At 48.0% G+C, this 18291-nt stretch overlaps 1 protein-coding gene across 12 annotated transcripts in view; it reads left to right on the forward strand.

The window, feature by feature from the left end:
• LOC147024465 (SWI/SNF-related matrix-associated actin-dependent regulator of chromatin subfamily A member 4-like) overlaps window positions 1-18291 on the forward strand; it is a 174058-nt gene that overhangs the window by 86202 nt on the left and 69565 nt on the right. For all 12 annotated transcript variants that reach the window (XR_015059048.1, XM_085884423.1, XM_085884422.1 and 9 more), the window contains 6 exons: window positions 1786-1854; window positions 4670-4843; window positions 11250-11363; window positions 12001-12108; window positions 12290-12376; window positions 12512-12558. Coding sequence is in view for 11 of the 12 variants with exons in the window: in XM_085884423.1 (XP_085740549.1) it covers window positions 1786-1854; window positions 4670-4843; window positions 11250-11363; window positions 12001-12108; window positions 12290-12376; window positions 12512-12558 (599 nt within the window). In the remaining variant the exon portion in view is untranslated. The remainder of the gene's footprint in view (window positions 1-1785; window positions 1855-4669; window positions 4844-11249; window positions 11364-12000; window positions 12109-12289; window positions 12377-12511; window positions 12559-18291) is intronic.

Consider the following 18291-nt stretch of genomic DNA (forward strand, 5'->3'; position numbering starts at 1 on the left):
TAATGAGATTGATGATCTTTCATATTGGAAAAGCAAATCTGGCTCAGTCATTATGAAGGGCCATGGTATTAAAGATGGATTCGTTCAGGCCATAGTGGCCTTGCTTGTCACTGAAGGTGCAGGTCAGATATACATCCGTAGGTGGTTATGTAAGTTAGCCGGTGAGTCCAATTTTGTTTGTGCATCACTTTCCCACTGTAATCCTGTGATTCGAATTTTGATTCCATCTTGACCCCGCATGAATTAAAGTATAATAATTTGAATGAGACTTCTACAATGAAAATGGATGTTAATATCCAACATGATGTTGCAGCGGTCTGGGTTAGTGAGTGCACTTGCCTCCAGGATGTATTTTCTGGGTTTAATCATCAGGTGTAAGATGTAATCATCACAGAGTGTGCTGTCCCTCTGATGTGAAGTTGGGGACCTGTTTGTTACCTTTGCCACTGAAGGTGGAAAGAGGTTATGTTTTCACCTGTCTGTCTGTTAGTGTGCAGGATGTCTCAAAAAGTTGTGGACGGATTCCGATGAAACTTGGTGGATAGGTTGGGTGTGTGACGACAAATCGATTAGAATTTGGTGAAGATCCGGATACAAGAATTTTTTATGCGATTCTTCACCATTGAGAGATCGGGCCAAAACTGATATATAGCATAAAAAATATAAAAATGACCGTTTTTACAGCCATTTTTCCCTGCTGTGCAGGGGTTGGGCTTTTTCTTGAGGCAATGTTTTATGGCCGGATGCCCTTCCTGATGCCAACCCTGGTCGCCTCTTACGACACACAGGGATATGGTACACCTATTCTTACCGGGGAATACACCGGGACCAATACACTGGTACTCAATTCACCGACCTCGGAAGGATGACAGGCTGAGTCAACCCCCTGGTGTTAATTCAGCAGCCAACGGGGCTTGAACTCAGGACCCTGGGATCCCAAGCCACCACCCTAACCACAAATCCAACACCAGGCTAAAACCGATATATAGCATGATATTTCAAAACGTTTTGGACGGATTCAGATGAAACTTGGTGGACACGTTGGGTGGACACAGAGGGAAAGGGTTGACAAGGATGAATTGATTAAATTTTGTTGAAGATCTGAATCTGGATACGAGAATTTTAAAAATTTTAAAGTGATGAACTTCACCATTGAGATGGGGGTCAAAAACGTTGTCTTGCATATTTCAAAAATTTATTGGGCTTGATATGTTCTCGTGGTTAATATATGGTATCATTTGTGAAGGCATCCTGGGCACCTGGGTATCATTTAATATATGGTATATAATATATGGTATCATTTGTAAGGCACCACTGGCATCCTGGGCATAAACTGCTGTTAGCAAGTGGTCTGGTCTTCTTGGTTATGCCTTGATACCAGGTTACACTGCTTGCTTTTCCCTGTGAGGTCACTGCTGTGTGGGCAGTAGCACCATCACTATAAATGAATTCACACACCCAAGTGCTTGCATATCAAATGTGAATGGCCACTTTTGGCTTCAATGAGCAACCATAACAATAACAGAGGCCTTAAGAAATGCATATTGTGATCACAGAAGAAAGACAGTGCACTCTTACCTGAGAGTGAGTTAGAAATGAGTTACTTGTGGAATATTGACATGGGGCTTATGTTAAAGCAGTGGAAGCTTGAAAATAGTTGAACACTGTTGATGTTAACCATTTTATAATCTATTAATCAAATCAGGTTGAAATAATGACTTTGTGTCATCGGAGTGTAATTGTGGAAATGTCCGAGTTAATTGTTGTTGTTTGTTTGTTCATTAGATCCGGTGGAAGTACATGATTGTGGATGAGGGCCATCGCATGAAGAACCACCACTGCAAGCTCACACAGGTACAAAATGTGATTGTGGCATCCTGTTTGTTCATCGATTCTTCTGTTCCTTTCCCTGTTGTGGATAGTTTCTGTTATCGACATCCTCCCATGAGCTTAACTCTCGGTAAATACACTTTTGAAAAACTACACCAGGAACCTTTGTTTCCACCCCCCCCCCTCCACTGCTGTTCTTGTATGATTAATATATAAACTAACAAAAGCCTGTGGTAATAAATACCATGACAGAAAAGCCTGAGCATATTATTATATAGAAATAAAGTAGTAGAACATAAATCGAAGATCGGGCACCCTCCCCCTCAGAGAAGTAAAAGTTGACATTGTACTGTTGCTCAGCACACTAACGGGGCATGAAGACTGCGTGATGCGATCAGCTGGCCCATTGTGGGTAATGTGAATGCAGTCGCACTCCCTGCCCCTGGAGAAGCAAAGTTGGCGTTATTAGTGATGTGGAGGACGACGACAAAAATTGTAGAGTGGTTTGCACCATGGGACGACATCCCCCATCTGACTGGCGGAGGGGGTGGGTGGGTCAGCGGGGGGGGGGGGCGTCATGGGAAAAAGCCTTTAGCTCCGTAAGGATGGACCCCCCTCAACACCTTTGCGTATTATTCTCGTGGCGCTCGTGGCCCAGGTTACTCCCCGACCCAAGTTGTGGTGATGGGTGGTTAACCAGACGGCCAAACTTCTCCCTTGGAGGCCTACAGCCGAAACTCTCAGAGATTGTGTGCGCGTGGGAAAAGGGCGCATTGGCGGAGGGACGGAGCAGCACAGTACAGCACAGAAATGGATGCATGGGGGGGGGGGTTATACTCGAACTCCATGACAAATACACCGATACAGTTACTTAAAATGAACACATTTAATGAAAATAGACAAATATTTACAAAGGACAATAGTCAAAAGGTAATGATAATGACGTGAAGTAAATAGAAGTCGAAGTCAAGGCGCCTCTTCAAACGGACTTAAATAGAAAGGGAAAACAAAATAAAAAGAAAACACCTTCCTTTATTCCTATATACCTGGTGTTGGCATAATGGTTAGGGTGGTGGGCTTGGGATCCTGGGATCCTGAGTTGAAATCCCCCTTGGCTGTTGAATTAATACCAGGTGGGGTTGACTCTGCCTGTCATCCTTCCAAGGTCGGCAAAATGAGTACCAGCTTGCTGGTATCCTGTGTCGGAGTGGCGACCTGTCCAGGATTGTGCCCAATAGCCAAGGAGACTGCTTAGGCAGCACCAACCCTCTGCATTCGAGTATGGTCCCAATGGATGGATGGATGGATGGATTCTTGTACTTCGCTTGGCCCATTGCTGGTCTTTGTGGATCTTGGAATTGAGGTGCTTCCACCAGCATGTGCAGACGTGTGAAAAATGGCGCCAAGCTGTTTCTCTCATAGCAGGACAAATGTATACTAGGCAATCCATGAGCCACACTCAACACCAAGGCTCAGAGATACCCAGTGCAGCTGCTTCTTGTATTGATCGTTCTCACGACCCAATCAAGAGCCAAAGGCCCACATCTTGCTTAATCACGTGAGCCAAATCACCTCAACACGAATACAAGAATCGTGCCGTCCTCTTCGCGCGTCGAAGGAAAGCCATCCGTAAAGCCCTGTTCTTACAGGCCATCTCACTGCGTTCTTTCTCGACCGCATGCATCCTTCCCTCAACTCAACTCTGCCTCGTGTGTGTGCTCACCCTGAACTGCACTCTCCTCTGAATTTGTGTGTGCGCTCCCAATCTCTCCGAATCAAAATGCGCAACCAACCCTTCTTCTTCTTCGACGACACGCCTATTACCACCATTTTCTCCTTCGGGGGCATTGTTTGCTCACACAAAACACCCGGGAAGGCGGGGCCTCTGCCCACTCAGCACGTTGGGCTGGCTTCTGATGTCATGTTCATCATTCAGCCTCGGGGGCATGACTTTGCCCACCGTCACCCTCGGAGGCGGGGCTTCTGCCTGTTCTGCACGTTTGCTTATAGTTGTTTTAGGGACGTGTTTCCCCACCTTTATTGCCAATCTTGAAATATAAAAACATAGGGAAAAGTCATTGGGGGGGGGGGCAATTACGTACTGGGGTAGTTTATTCTTAAACCCAAGCTAATTAACACCGCACCACCCCCCCCCTCCCCGAGTGGTGACACATACCACTTAAGCTCACAGTTTCCCTACTCAATTTCATCGATATGCCTCCTACACGTCCACGGACCAGACACCTCTATTCAATCGTAAATTCCCTATTAAATTCCTCCATCTACCCCTACAACCGTAGCAACATTATTTAGATAACCTCACCTTTCTGAATTGAAATAAATTTCTTGCCAATAGTTTGCTCCCACAAATACCAAAATCAAAATACCGATGATACCTTAAAATAAATAAAATTACTGTATATTTGTTTGTCGCAAGACCGAAGGTTATTTTGGCCTCAAGACTTGAAAAATCCTCAATAACTTCTCTCTCTTAAACATGCAAACATTCCTTGCTCAGTATTTTGGGTTTTGGGCAAGGATGGACATCATATGTCTTGGGAGGTGTGTTTATCTTTGATAATTTTATAACTTGGAGATTAGAATCCATAAAATGCTTCATAATTATCAATGCTCATTAACGCTACTGCATTTTTTGTTTTTCTTTGTTTGTTTTTTTTTTGGTCTATTTGTTTGAATCATCAATCTTGCTTTCAATCCACATTATTCTTCTCTCAACCCTTCTCATTAACTCCTCTCATTGACTTCTTTCCCTTCTTTACTCGATGGTGTTTCTTTTTTTTTCTTCTTTCTTCTTTTGTTAACCTTTTTCTCTTCACAGGTGTTGAACTCTCATTACCTGGCCCCTCGGCGTATTCTACTAACTGGCACACCACTACAGAACAAGCTCCCTGAGCTCTGGGCATTGCTCAATTTCCTACTGCCGACAATTTTTAGGAGCTGCAGCACGTTTGAGCAATGGTTTAATGCACCTTTTGCCATGACTGGAGAGAAGGTAAGAAAATGAGGATTGCTGGAGTACATTGAAAAGTTTTGATATTCTGCAACAGGTCCCAGTTTTTTCATATATTTATTTTTACTCCAGCAAATACAACTCGTCACTTCGCTGACTGGTCGCTGATTAACGGGGGGGGGTGGGAAGAGAGATATGGGAGAGAGAGAGACAGACAGACAGACAGATGGAGAGGGGTGTGTGAGAGAGAGACAGAGGGAGAGGGGTGTGAGAGAGAGACAGGGAGAGGGGTGTGAGAGGGAGAGAGACAGAGGGAGAGGGGTGTGAGAGGGAGACAGAGGGAGAGGGGTGTGAGAGGGAGACAGAGGGAGAGGGGTGTGAGAGGGAGACAGAGGGAGAGGGGTGTGAGAGAGAGACAGAGGGAGAGGGGTGTGAGAGAGAGACAGAGGGAGAGGGGTGTGAGAGAGAGACAGAGGGAGAGGGGTGTGAGAGAGAGACAGAGGGAGAGGGGTGTGAGAGAGAGACAGAGGGAGAGGGGTGTGAGAGAGAGACAGAGGGAGAGGGGTGTGAGAGAGAGACAGAGGGAGAGGGGTGTGAGAGAGAGACAGAGGGAGAGGGGTGAGAGAGAGAGACAGAGGGAGAGGGGAGAGAGAGAGAGACAGAGGGAGAGAGGTGTGAGAGAGAGACAGAGGGAGAGGGGTGTGAGAGAGAGACAGAGGGAGAGGGGTGTGAGAGAGAGCCAGAGGGAGAGGGGTGTGAGAGAGAGACAGAGGGAGAGGGGTGTGAGACAGAGACAGAGGGAGAGGGGTGTGAGAGAGAGACAGAGGGAGAGGGGTGTGAGAGAGACAGAGGGAGAGGGGTGTGAGAGAGAGACAGAGGGAGAGGGGTGTGAGAGAGAGACAGAGGGAGAGGGGTGTGAGAGAGAGACAGAGGGAGAGGGGTGTGAGAGAGAGACAGAGGGAGAGGGGTGTGAGAGAGAGACAGAGACAGAGGGAGAGGGGTGTGAGAGAGAGACAGAGGGAGAGGGGTGTGAGAGAGAGACAGAGGGAGAGGGAGAGGGGTGTGAGAGAGAGACAGAGGGAGAGGGAGAGTGGTGTGAGAGAGAGACAGAGGGAGAGGGAGAGGGAGAGGGGTGTGAGAGAGAGAGAAGGAGAGGGAGAGAGAGACAGAGGGAGAGGGGTGTCAGAGGGGTGTGAGAGACAGAGGGAGAGGGGTGTGAGAGAGAGAGAGACAGAGGGAGAGGGGTGTGAGAGAGAGAGAGACAGAGGGAGAGGGGTGTGAGAGAGAGAGGGAGAGGGGTGTGAGAGAGAGAGGGAGAGGGGTGTGAGAGAGAGAGGGAGAGGGGTGTGAGAGAGAGAGGGAGAGGGGTGTGAGAGAGAGAGGGAGAGGGGTGTGAGAGAGAGAGGGAGAGGGGTGTGAGAGAGAGAGGGAGAGGGGTGTGAGAGAGAGAGAGGGAGAGGGGTGTGAGAGAGAGGGAGAGGGGTGTGAGAGAGAGAGGGAGAGGGGTGTGAGAGAGAGAGGGAGAGGGGTGTGAGAGAGAGAGAGAGAGAGAGAGAGAGAGAGAGAGAGAGAGAGAGAGAGAGAGAGAGAGAGAGAGAGAGAGAGAGAGAGAGAGAGAGAGAGAGAGAGAGAGAGAGAGAGAGAGAGAGAGAGAGAGAGAGAGAGAGAGAGAGAGAGAGAGAGACAGAGGGAGAGGGGTGTGAGAGAGAGACAGAGGGAGAGGGGTGCGACAGAGAGAGAGACAGAGGGAGAGGGGTGCGACAGATAGAGAGACAGAGGGAGAGGGGTGCGACAGAGAGAGAGACAGAGGGAGAGGGGTGCGACAGAGAGAGAGACAGAGGGAGAGGGGTGCGACAGAGAGAGAGACAGAGGGAGAGGGGTGCGACAGAGAGAGAGACAGAGAGAGAGACAGAGGGAGAGGGGTGCGACAGAGAGAGAGACAGAGGGAGAGGGGTGCGACAGAGAGAGAGACAGAGGGAGAGGGGTGCGACAGAGAGAGAGACAGAGGGAGAGGGGTGCGACAGAGGGAGAGGGGTGAGAGAGAGAGACAGAGGGAGAGGGGTGAGAGAGAGAGAGAGAGAGAGAGAGAGAGAGAGAGAGAGAGAGAGAGAGAGAGAGAGAGAGAGAGAGAGAGAGAGAGAGAGAGAGAGAGAGAGAGAGAGAGAGAGAGAGAGAGAGAGAGAGAGAGAGAGAGAGAGAGATATATATATATATATATATATATATATATATATATATATATATATATATATATATGCGAGAGATAGAGGGAGAGAGAGAGACAGAGGGAGAGGGGTGCGACAGAGAGAGAGACAGAGGGAGAGGGGTGCGACAGAGAGAGAGACAGAGGGAGAGGGGTGCGACAGAGAGAGAGACAGAGGGAGAGGGGTGCGACAGAGAGAGAGACAGAGGGAGAGGGGTGCGACAGGGAGAGGGGTGCGACAGAGAGAGAGACAGAGGGAGAGGGGTGAGAGAGAGGGTGAGAGAGAGAGAGAGAGAGAGAGAGAGAGAGAGAGAGAGAGAGAGAGAGAGAGAGAGAGAGAGAGAGAGAGAGAGAGAGAGAGAGAGAGAGAGAGGGTGTGTGAGAGGGGTGTGTGAGAGAGACAGAGACAGAGACGGGTGTGAGAGAGAGACAAAGGGAGAGGAGTGCGAGAGAGAGATAGAGGGAGAGGGGTGTGAGAGAGACAAAGGGAGAGGAGTGTGAGAGAGAGAGAGAGAGGGAGAGGGGTGTGAGAGAGATAGAGACAGGGGGAGAGGGGTGCGAGAGAGAGACAGAGGGAGAGGGGTGCGAGAGAGAGACAGAGGGAGAGGGGTGCGAGAGAGACAGAGGGAGAGGGGTGCGAGAGAGAGACAGAGGGAGAGGGGTGCGAGAGAGAGACAGAGGGAGAGGGGTGCGAGAGAGAGACAGAGGGAGAGGGGTGCGAGAGAGAGACAGAGGGAGAGGGGTGCGAGAGAGAGACAGAGGGAGAGGGGTGCGAGAGGGAGACAGAGGGAGAGGGGTGTGAGAGGGAGACAGAGGGAGAGGGGTGTGAGAGGGAGACAGAGGGAGAGGGGTGTGAGAGAGAGACAGAGGGAGAGGGGTGTGAGAGAGAGACAGAGGGAGAGGGGTGTGAGAGAGAGACAGAGGGAGAGGGTGTGAGAGAGACAGAGGGAGAGGGGTGTGAGAGAGAGACAGAGGGAGAGGGGTGTGAGAGAGAGACAGAGGGAGAGGGGTGTGAGAGAGAGACAGAGGGAGAGGGTGTGAGAGAGAGAGACAGAGGGAGAGGGGTGTGAGAGAGAGACAGAGGGAGAGGAGTGTGAGAGAGAGAGAGATAGAGGGAGAGGGGTGTGAGAGAGATAGAGACAGGGGGAGAGGGGTGCGAGAGAGAGACAGAGGGAGAGGGGTGCGAGAGAGAGACAGAGGGAGAGGGGTGCGAGAGAGAGACAGAGGGAGAGGGGTGCGAGAGAGAGACAGAGGGAGAGGGGTGCGGGAGAGAGACAGAGGGAGAGGGGTGCGAGAGAGAGACAGAGGGAGAGGGGTGCGAGAGAGAGACAGAGGGAGAGGGGAGCGAGAGAGAGACAGAGGGAGAGGGGTGCGAGAGAGAGACAGAGGGAGAGGGGTGCGAGAGAGAGACAGAGGGAGAGGGGTGCGAGAGAGAGACAGAGGGAGAGGGGTGCGAGAGAGAGACAGAGGGAGAGGGGTGCGAGAGAGAGACAGAGGGAGAGGGATGCGACAGAGAGAGAGAGAGACAGAGGGAGAGGGGTGCGACAGAGAGAGAGAGAGAGAGACAGAGGGAGAGGGGTGCGAGAGAGAGAGAGAGAGAGAGAGAGAGAGAGAGAGAGAGAGAGAGAGAGAGAGAGAGAGAGAGAGAGAGAGAGAGACAGAGGGAGAGGGGTGCGACAGAGAGAGAGAGAGAGAGAGAGATAGAGGGAGAGGGGTGCGAGAGAGAGACAGAGGGAGAGGGGTCCGAGAGAGAGAGACGGAGGGAGAGGGGTGTGAGAGAGGGGTGTTAGAGGGAGAGGGGTGTGAGAGAGAGACTGAGGGAGAGGGGTGTGAGAGAGAGACGGAGGGAGAGGGGTGTGAGAGAGAGACGGAGGGAGAGGGGTGTGAGAGAGAGACGGAGGGAGAGGGGTGTGAGAGAGAGACGGAGGGAGAGGGGTGTGAGAGAGAGACGGAGGGAGAGGGGTGTGAGAGAGAGACGGAGGGAGAGGGGTGTGAGAGAGAGAGGGAGGAGGAGGGGTGAGAGAGAGAGACGGAGGGAGAGGGGTGTGAGAGAGAGACGGAGGGAGAGGGGTGTGAGAGAGAGACGGAGGGAGAGGGGTGTGAGAGAAAGAGAGAGACGGAGGGAGAGGGGTGTGAGAGAGAGAGAGACGGAGGGAGAGGGGTGCGAGAGAGAGAGAGACTGAGGGAGAGGGGTACGAGAGAGAGAGAGACGGAGGGAGAGGGGTACGAGAGAGAGAGAGATGGAGGGAGAGGGGTACGAGAGAGAGAGACGGAGGGAGAGGGGTACGAGAGAGAGAAAGAGAGACAGAGGGAGAGGGGTACGAGAGAGAGAGAGAGAGAGAGAGAGAGAGAGAGAGAGAGAGAGAGAGAGAGAGAGAGAGACGGAGGGAGAGGGGTACGAGAGAGAGAGAGACGGAGGGAGAGGGGTACGAGAGAGAGAGACGGAGGGAGAGGGGTACGAGAGAGAGAGACGGAGGGAGAGGGGTACGAGAGAGAGACGGAGGGAGAGGGGTGCGAGAGAGAGACGGAGGGAGAGGGGTGCGAGAGAGAGACGGAGGGAGAGGGGTGCGAGAGAGAGACGGAGGGAGAGGATTGTGAGAGTGAGAGAGAGAGAGAGAGAGAGAGAGAGAGAGAGACAGAGAGACAGAGAGACAGAGAGACAGAGAGACAGAGAGACAGAGAGACAGAGAGACAGAGAGACAGAGAGACAGAGAGACAGAGAGACAGAGAGACAGAGAGACAGAGAGACAGAGAGACAGAGAGACAGAGAGACAGAGAGACAGAGAGACAGAGAGACAGAGAGACAGAGAGACAGAGAGACAGAGAGACAGAGAGACAGAGAGACAGAGAGACAGAGAGACAGAGGTAAGAGAGGTGAGAGGAGATTCCAGCAGATGGGATGTCCGGTTTAACATCTATCTGGAGACTGCACACACATTGCTGAATCACTGTGCCTGTGAAACACTCGGATGACAGTTTATAGCTTGGTCAGGATTCAAACCCAGGTTAAACAGCTTAGAGCGAGCATGTGTACCTCTCAGCTACGATGCCATGATGTGGCGATTCATTGCTTTGTAACAATTGAAAGCATTTTTTATTCATTATAATCATCTAATTTATTTTGCCTTCCTCACTCTGGAAATATCCTCATGGAGAACCACCATCGAAGCTTAAAGAGCATGTGCCAAGTGGCTCAACCAAGCCCGCCAATGAAACAGTTGAAGAAACCTTTAAAAAAGAAATGTTGAAATTTTTTTGTATGCATCTATCTATGCCAAAGTGACTGGTCTTATAATTTAAAGATCATACAAAAAGGGCAAACCTGGTGTAAAATAAAATGGCACATTTTCAATGAGCGAACCACTGCCTGGCACACCGCATGACAACGCAGGGTCAAACGCAGGCGAATGGGCCCTGAACTTTGTTCAAGTCGATCGACATATTCAGTAACAGTGCAAATATTATAGAGCACTCGCCAGGTGGCTTAAGCACTCAAGCAAGCACTCCAACAAAATGGTTCACAAGGAACAGCAAGCTTGGCAAGCGATTACCGATCGCCGATCAGTTATATAACACCATGTCCTCGGAGACACCCAAGCGATGTCCGAATTGGGCAAATGCACATCTTTTTTTTAGCAGTTGGAACTTCTACTGAAGTCAATAAAGAAGTTAAAGTTTTGAAATTTTGCTGACATTAAAAGATTGAGGTTATGGCACGTGTGGAAATGAAATAAAGCCATAAATGCTGGTTGAAGGTATGATGATCAGGCATTCGATGATATGAGTGAGGAAAATAGAAAAAAAACTTTATTGTGAAGAAATCATTGAGGCCTGTTCCATGGTGAGCCATTGTTGAGCAGTACAAAAAAAAATGGCGAATGAAAACCCCATCGAGGGACAGCAAGGTGACCAAGGGTAATGCCGCCTTTATAAATGCTAATTTAATAAAGCCGTTAATCATCTTCTAAAGGGGTGTTTAAATTAACCCAAACACCAAATTTTCACTCATGCACTACCTTGGAGTTCCTTTTGTATGCATGCAAAGTTTGGGGCTGCTAGGTTTTATGGTTTTGAAGTTATGGAGGAGATAGACTGACAGATGGATGGACACACACTGACATTTATTGGTTATAGATGCATATCATTATATCTAGACTCGTGAAAGAACTGCTTCATTTATGCATGACAGGTTTCAAATAACATTTCACGCTTTATTGACTTGGACGTTTTGGGGATGGTTGTCAGGTGGACCTGAATGAGGAGGAGACTATCCTGATTATTCGACGGTTGCATAAGGTATTGCGTCCATTTCTGCTGCGACGGCTCAAAAAGGAGGTTGAGGCTCAACTCCCTGAGAAGGTATGTAAAATGCAAACTTGAATCGTTTGGAGATCTATGAAGAGAGTTTTCTCTCACTAATTTGATTCCTATAGTTGATTGAGCTGACAACTTCACCATCACCGAGATAGTTTAAACTTTTGGGTTACCTGTTTGAAGTTCCCATTTGAGTACTTCACTCTTCATATGTTCACAGGTTCAAGTCTTATATACTTTGTTGTTTTGTCCATTGCTTTACATCCTTTATATCCTATATTGCTATATGTAAGGAAGATTGTCCATAAAAAGCTTTTATCAGCCTTCTCCCCCCCCCCCACCCTGCCTCCCCTTATATTATGGAGAAGATTTTCTAGGTCATTGATTACAGTTTTATGGATGTGGTATTGACAGATGTCATACGTTTGACAAACTCGCATGATCACACAAAATGTGGAAATGGAATTCAATCTGCACTGACCAATATGACAGAAGTGTTTGTGTACAGCGGAGTTTTAATGAGACAGGATCATTACGGTCCAGGAGGCAACTGTGTGTGTGTGTGTGTGTGTGTGTGTGTGTGTGTGTGTGTGTGTGTGTGTGTGTGTGTGTGTGTGTGTGTGTGTGTGTGTGTGTGTGTGTGTGTGTGTGTGTGTGTGTGTTTTTGCTTGCATGAATTCAGGTGGAGTATATAGTCAAGTGTGACATGTCAGCATTGCAGCGAGTCTTATATCATCACATGCAAGCCAAGCGTGTTATGCTGACAGATGGTTCGGAGAAAAACAACAAGGTACAAATACAATGCTGTGGTTATGTTTTACACAAACAACGACATTGTCCAGTTGCTGACTGTTGCACTCCCAATCTGAAAATAGTATTTCCTGTTGTTGTTTATCATTACGTGACCAGAGTTACCTTCTGGAATTACCAGTGCATCGTAAACAATATATGCCCTTTTGCTCCCTCAAAAGGGTAAAGGTGGAACAAAACTTCTGATGAACACGATAATGCAGCTTCGGAAGATCTGCAACCACCCATTCATGTTTCAGCACATTGAGGTACTATGTCTAGACTCTTCCATTTCCTGTTTGAACATTTCCCATTTCCCTTCAATACCCCCACCCCCTCCCAAATGATATCTCTTCCAAAGGCAATGTTTGACTGCACTGTATCTCTGTTGTCTTTTGTTCCAGGAATCCTTTGCTGAACACCTTGGATGTGGCTCAGCAATGGTGCAAGGGTGAGTTGGGTTTTTCCCTCCTTGACTTTGATGTTGCCCCCTTAACTTTGAGTCAAAATGGTGATGTGAAAGTTTCAAACAAGTACTACTACTACAACTACGACTACTACTACTTCTTTCATATACGCCACAATGCTGCCGGGTAGCATCATTGGCTGAGGGTGCAGCTGTGCCACTGATGCAATGCCCTCTGTCGATTCTGGCAGGAATTTAGAATTTCCCCAGGATGCTGGCAATAGCTCACCAACTCTTTGTGAAGGACACCGTGGGATCGTTAACATCCACCAACTAATGCCGGAAGATGGGATGCCCAGTTTAATGTCCATCCGAGGGAGGTGCACACACTGATGAATCATCCGATTATGTAAAACATCTGGATGACAATTTATAGCTGTTTTGGGATTCAAACCCAGGTTAGATGGCTTAGGCCTCAGTCACATTTGCTCTACGGCGAGGATAAGGCGGCCGTACGCCCTCTGAATTGACAGAAACGTGCAGTGGCCGCAGAGAAACTGAGGTGGCCTCAGGGTGGCCCTACGCCATTTGGCTATATTTTACAGGCCGTAGGGTCGCCGTGGAATGAAATCGCGGAGTAATAACTTTTTTTCATTTCTAAGCTCGCCGTAGCAATTAGACAAGCCAAGCTATGACGTAGATGTGTTCCACGTCGATTGTATATAGGGCGTGCGGTGGGCTTGTGTTTTCCGTGCGGCTGCCGTAAGCTCTTCTCAATGAAAATTCCCAACCCCCCAAAATTACGGCGGCCGCACTATTTACACGGTCGCCGTACGGTGGCCTTGCGGTCTGTGTGACTACCTGTGGCAACGCAAGGTCGACGCACGGTTCCTCTATGCCCGCCGTGCACCTACGTACGGCCTCCGTGGCAGTCTGCGTCGACCGTGCGTCCACCGTACGCTACCGCTAGAGATCGGAGTATAGGTGTTTGCCTATACACAGTGGTGCCCCCAGAATCCGAATTTAATTCGTTCGAGGAGGCTCTTCGGATTGCAAAAAGTTCGGATTCAAAAAATATTTTCCCAATAAGAAATAATGGAAAGTGAATTAATCCGTTCGTGGACCCAAAGAAAACCCACTTTCAAGACACTTTAAACTGAAATTCCCCATGTTTAAGGTAAAATAAGATGAGTAAATGACCTTCGGTGGTGGTGTATTGTATGTAAACTGGTACAATGGCCACATCCAAAGGTCCACACAGGCTCGAGCTCCGGCCTGGGTTTCGATCCCTCGCGCACTCTGCGAGAGCGCTGCCCCCAGGGCAGCTCATCAAACATTATGCCCCCAGAATCACAATCACTTTCATCAAACGCATCGGGCTGACGTAATCATGGATATTAAAAACTACAACCGGTTTTGCTGTGAAATTCAATCCTTGCCCGACAGTCCGTCACACCACGTGATCGGATTGCTTTTTTTGTTAATAATTAAAACACAAGATGATGAAAAAAATGAAGGTGAAAACACGAGGTAAGGCCTAAGTCACATTTGGCTCGGTGCCCGGAGGGTCTACAAAATGTACGGACACTCTCAATTATAAAGCGGCCGCAGTATTTCCACGGTCACACAATGTAGCAGTCACACGTTTTTATTTTTCGGATAGCCGCACAGCGTGTTTATAAATTGTGGAGACCGAAAACATGGGGTGCCGTAATTTTTGGGGGGTTGGGAAAATTCATTTTTTCATTAAGAAGAGCTTACGGCAGCTGCACAGAAAACGCAAGCCCACCGTACGCCCTACGTACGGTCGACGTGGAACACATCTACGTCATAGCTTGGCTTGTCGAATTGCTACGGCGAGCATAGAAATGAAAAAAGTTATAACTCCGCAGTTTTAATTCCACGGCGCCCCTACGGCCTGTAAAATATAGCCAAACGGCGTAGGGCCTCCCTGAGGCCCCCTCAGTTTCTCTGCGGCCGCCGCACGTTTCTGTCAATTCAGAGGGCGTACGGCCGCCTTATCCTCACCGTAGAGCAAATGTGACTGAGTACTTCCACCGACGAACTGAATGAACAAAGCGCGAAGATGCGGGTCGAACAGGTGGGGGAGACGCTTGAACAAACATGAACGCTACGTTTTGTTCGGTTTTTTTAAAATGTATTGGGTTTTTAGGGCCAAACTTTCTCGAAAAAATTGTTCGGATTCCAATTTGTTCAAACAGCTTGGCTGTTCGGATTCTGGGGGACCACGGTATATTATAGTTATAGTATATTCAGTTATATATACTGGTATATTTTTATTTCAGTAAAAAAAGGACTGGTATATATACCCACTCGTTACCGTCCGTCTGGCCGCACGTTCGCCTTAGGCCCCCCTGCGGTCGCCTTGCGGGCACCTTGAGGTCTCCTTGCGTCTGCCTTGAAAATTATATTGCCGCCGCAGGGACGCCCTAAGGTCACCGTGCGACATCAAATCAAAGACCGTACGGCACCCCCACGTTTTCGGTCTCCACAATTTATAAACACGCCGTGCGGCTCCCCGAAAAATAAAAACATATGTGACTGCTACATTGTGTGACCGTGGAAATACTGAGGCTGCCGTAGAATTGCTAGTGGCCGCAGATTTTGGAGACCCCACGGCCGCCATGGAAAATGTGACCTAGGCCTTAGAGACGAGTATGTCTACCTCGAGGGCCGAGGCCATCCTGTCAGCCTTAGATGCTCCACTGAAAACCATTGAAACAAACTATGTCAAGAATTGAGATGTTAAATGACATTCTTCTGTGTGTGATTGAAATTATTCTGGATGTTCATATATTGTTCCAATTGATTGTGGGTGGACTTGAGGTAAAATCTTCCACCCAAATGGTCAACAATTTAGCGACGGAAGGGCCTTTCAGCCATCTGCCATTCACTGGGAAAGCCAAGCAGATCTTTACTTAGGTTTCAGACTCAGAATTCCAACGAGTTATTTTGCCTGCTGCAGGTTTGTCCGGCTAAAAGGATGAGAGTTGAGTGATAACCCTGGTCAAACCACTGCATTTTAATCCTTCCAACGAGGGCTTTTGTGCCACTTTCATAACGGCCATGGTCTCACCCACACCGTTAATTACTATTTATATTTTGAACTGTGCATCAGGCCGACATGCCAGTGGGAAAAACAGGGTTTTTCATGGAGTATGGTTAGTTCTCCATATGTAGGGATGGCATGAGAAAAAATGGCCGCACATTCAAATGTGTACAAAATAATACGCTTAAAAACTACGACTGAGTGAAGTCACAAGCATTTTCAAGCCATACTTTTTATTCTGGGATGTTTTCATCACTAACAGGAATGAAAAAGACACCAGAATACATCATCAAAGTACCAGATGGAGAGATCGCAAAATCGCCGATTTGTTCATCCACAGAATTGTTGATAAATGTAATCCTGCCTAGCACAATAACGACTGAAGCAATTACAATGATTCCAATGGAAGGAAGTGGCATTCTCTCTTGGGTATTGCATCCGTACCTTAACAAAATTAATTTTTTTTTCATCGGATTTAAAGAATAATACACCACAGAAGAGCATCGCAAGTATTGACCATCACATTGGCAGGTCAACGCGTGGCCTGGTTTTACACTGATAGAATATGGCCGCTGTACTTTGTGAAGATGGTACAGTGTTTCATTCCAAATTGTAATTACCAATCGGAGAGTCAGACTTGTAGCTTTTATTGTTTTCCGAAGGAACCAAATGTTAAGCACCGGTGGATTGAACGAATAAGTTCATTTATTGCTTTTATTTTTCTTCATTCTCTTCCCTTTATAAGGGGTGAGGTCAAACGGGACTAAGCTTCTGCCCTGCATTGCCTTTGATACTTCTCCACTTCCCCTTGTCCTCAGCCAACTCTCTCCACTCTCCAACCACCTCCACCTTATTGATATTGTCGCGGCCCTGGTGGTTAGGTTAATTCCCCCAACTCAATTGTCATGGACGGGCGGTTAACACCAACCGGGCCGGATCGCCGAGCGGTTTCCCTTGGAGGCGAACAACTGAGTTTCTCGGAGATTATATCGCGGGACGGCGGCAAGGACGCGTAACGGACGGAAGCACATCATGGGGGTTTATACTCGAACCCACAACGGACAGACAACACAAGCAACTTAAATAAATACGACGTTTAATGAAAATAAATCAAAGATTTACAATGGTAAAAATTCAAAGGGTAATAATAAAAATGGAACGTGAGGGAAACTAAATCAAATTTTGAGGCACCTCCTCACACAGTTACAAAAAACGAACAAGGGGAAAAGATAAAACAACAGAAAAATCCCTCCTTTATTCTGGCACTTAGCTTGAGGTCCAGAAGCGATCTTTTACGAGCTTTGGGATCGAACCGAGTCATCCTGCGTGGAAACTGCACCCGAAATGGCGCCGAGCCGCTCTCTGGGTAGGAAACGTACGTGCGGTAATTTGTGAGGCGGTATTCAATGCCAGGACTCAGAAACCACCATGCAGCTTCTTCCCATGAAAGAATATGCCGAATGTTCCTCTCTTACACCAAGTCCGCTCACAACGATCGCCCACCTTCACTGAGATAACGCCGAGTTCACTGAGAGGCACGCTCCTCTTCCTCTCTTTCTCGTAATCGTACAACTTTGTGACTTAGCTGAGCAGGAATGTCTCGCATCTTGCCCAGCACGCTGGCAAATTCACACAGTATGAACATTAGAATCGCGCAGCCTTCTTCACCATATCGAGGAGAAGCAACCGTAATGCCCATCTCTTCCAACCGCCATCTCACTGCTTCGTCCTCCTTTGTCGTGTCCTGCCCTGAACCCAACTTCTCTCCACTCTGACGTCACGGCCATCAATCATCCACTCCGTGGGCGTGATTTGCTAGCCGTCACCCCTCGAGGCAGGGCTTTCTGCCTGCTTGGACGTGCAGCTTGGTGGTTGTTATTTTAAGGATGTGATGCCTTTTTATCACCAGTCTTGAAATGCAAAAACATAGGAAAAGGTCACAGGGGGAAATCACATACTGGGGGAAATTGGCCTGAATCCCCACATAATAATTAACACAGCACCTCCCCCCCCCCCCCCGGTGCGGTGACACGTAACACTTAAGCCCATAGTTTCCCTACTTAAGTTGCATCGAGATGTCATCTGCTCGTCCACGGGCCATGCTACACGATACAATCCTAACTTTTCTTTGAAATTCCTACAACTGCAACAATATTTCAACACAAATTTAAAATCGTCACAAAAAAGTTGACATTGCAGAAGTTGCTTACGCACCCTCTCATTTCAAATTCATATACGCACTGCGAGGCCAATGTAATCCCCACTCTCCATTAAAAACATACAGAAATTTATACACACACCATGTATATATATATATATATATATATATATATATATATATATATATATATATATATATTTTTTTATATATATATATATATATATATTTTTTTTTTTTTTTATATATATATATAGTTACGAATTTGGAATTCAATCGCACACAATATACAGGTTCCCTTAGTCAGCTATGTCGATAAGTGCATGTTCCCTAGATAGCTCACCTTTCATTGTTTCAATGTTCAGAGATCGATTAGATGCGCTGCGGATCGATTTAATAGTTAGGGAACGAAACAATGGAGACGTCCCTCCCCCTCTTATGCGAAGAGGAAGAAGAACCCTGTGGTGACGTCAACAACTCCCTCCCACCCGTGGTTGAGCGGGGGGTGGATCATGAGGGAATGAGTCACGCCGGGTGCGGGGGAGGGGGT

Source organism: Eptatretus burgeri, chromosome 6 (genome assembly GCF_056783735.1).
Source record: "Eptatretus burgeri isolate ZD-2024b chromosome 6, Ebu_testis_v1, whole genome shotgun sequence".
In the NCBI taxonomy this organism is placed as follows: Eukaryota; Metazoa; Chordata; class Myxini; order Myxiniformes; family Myxinidae; genus Eptatretus; species Eptatretus burgeri.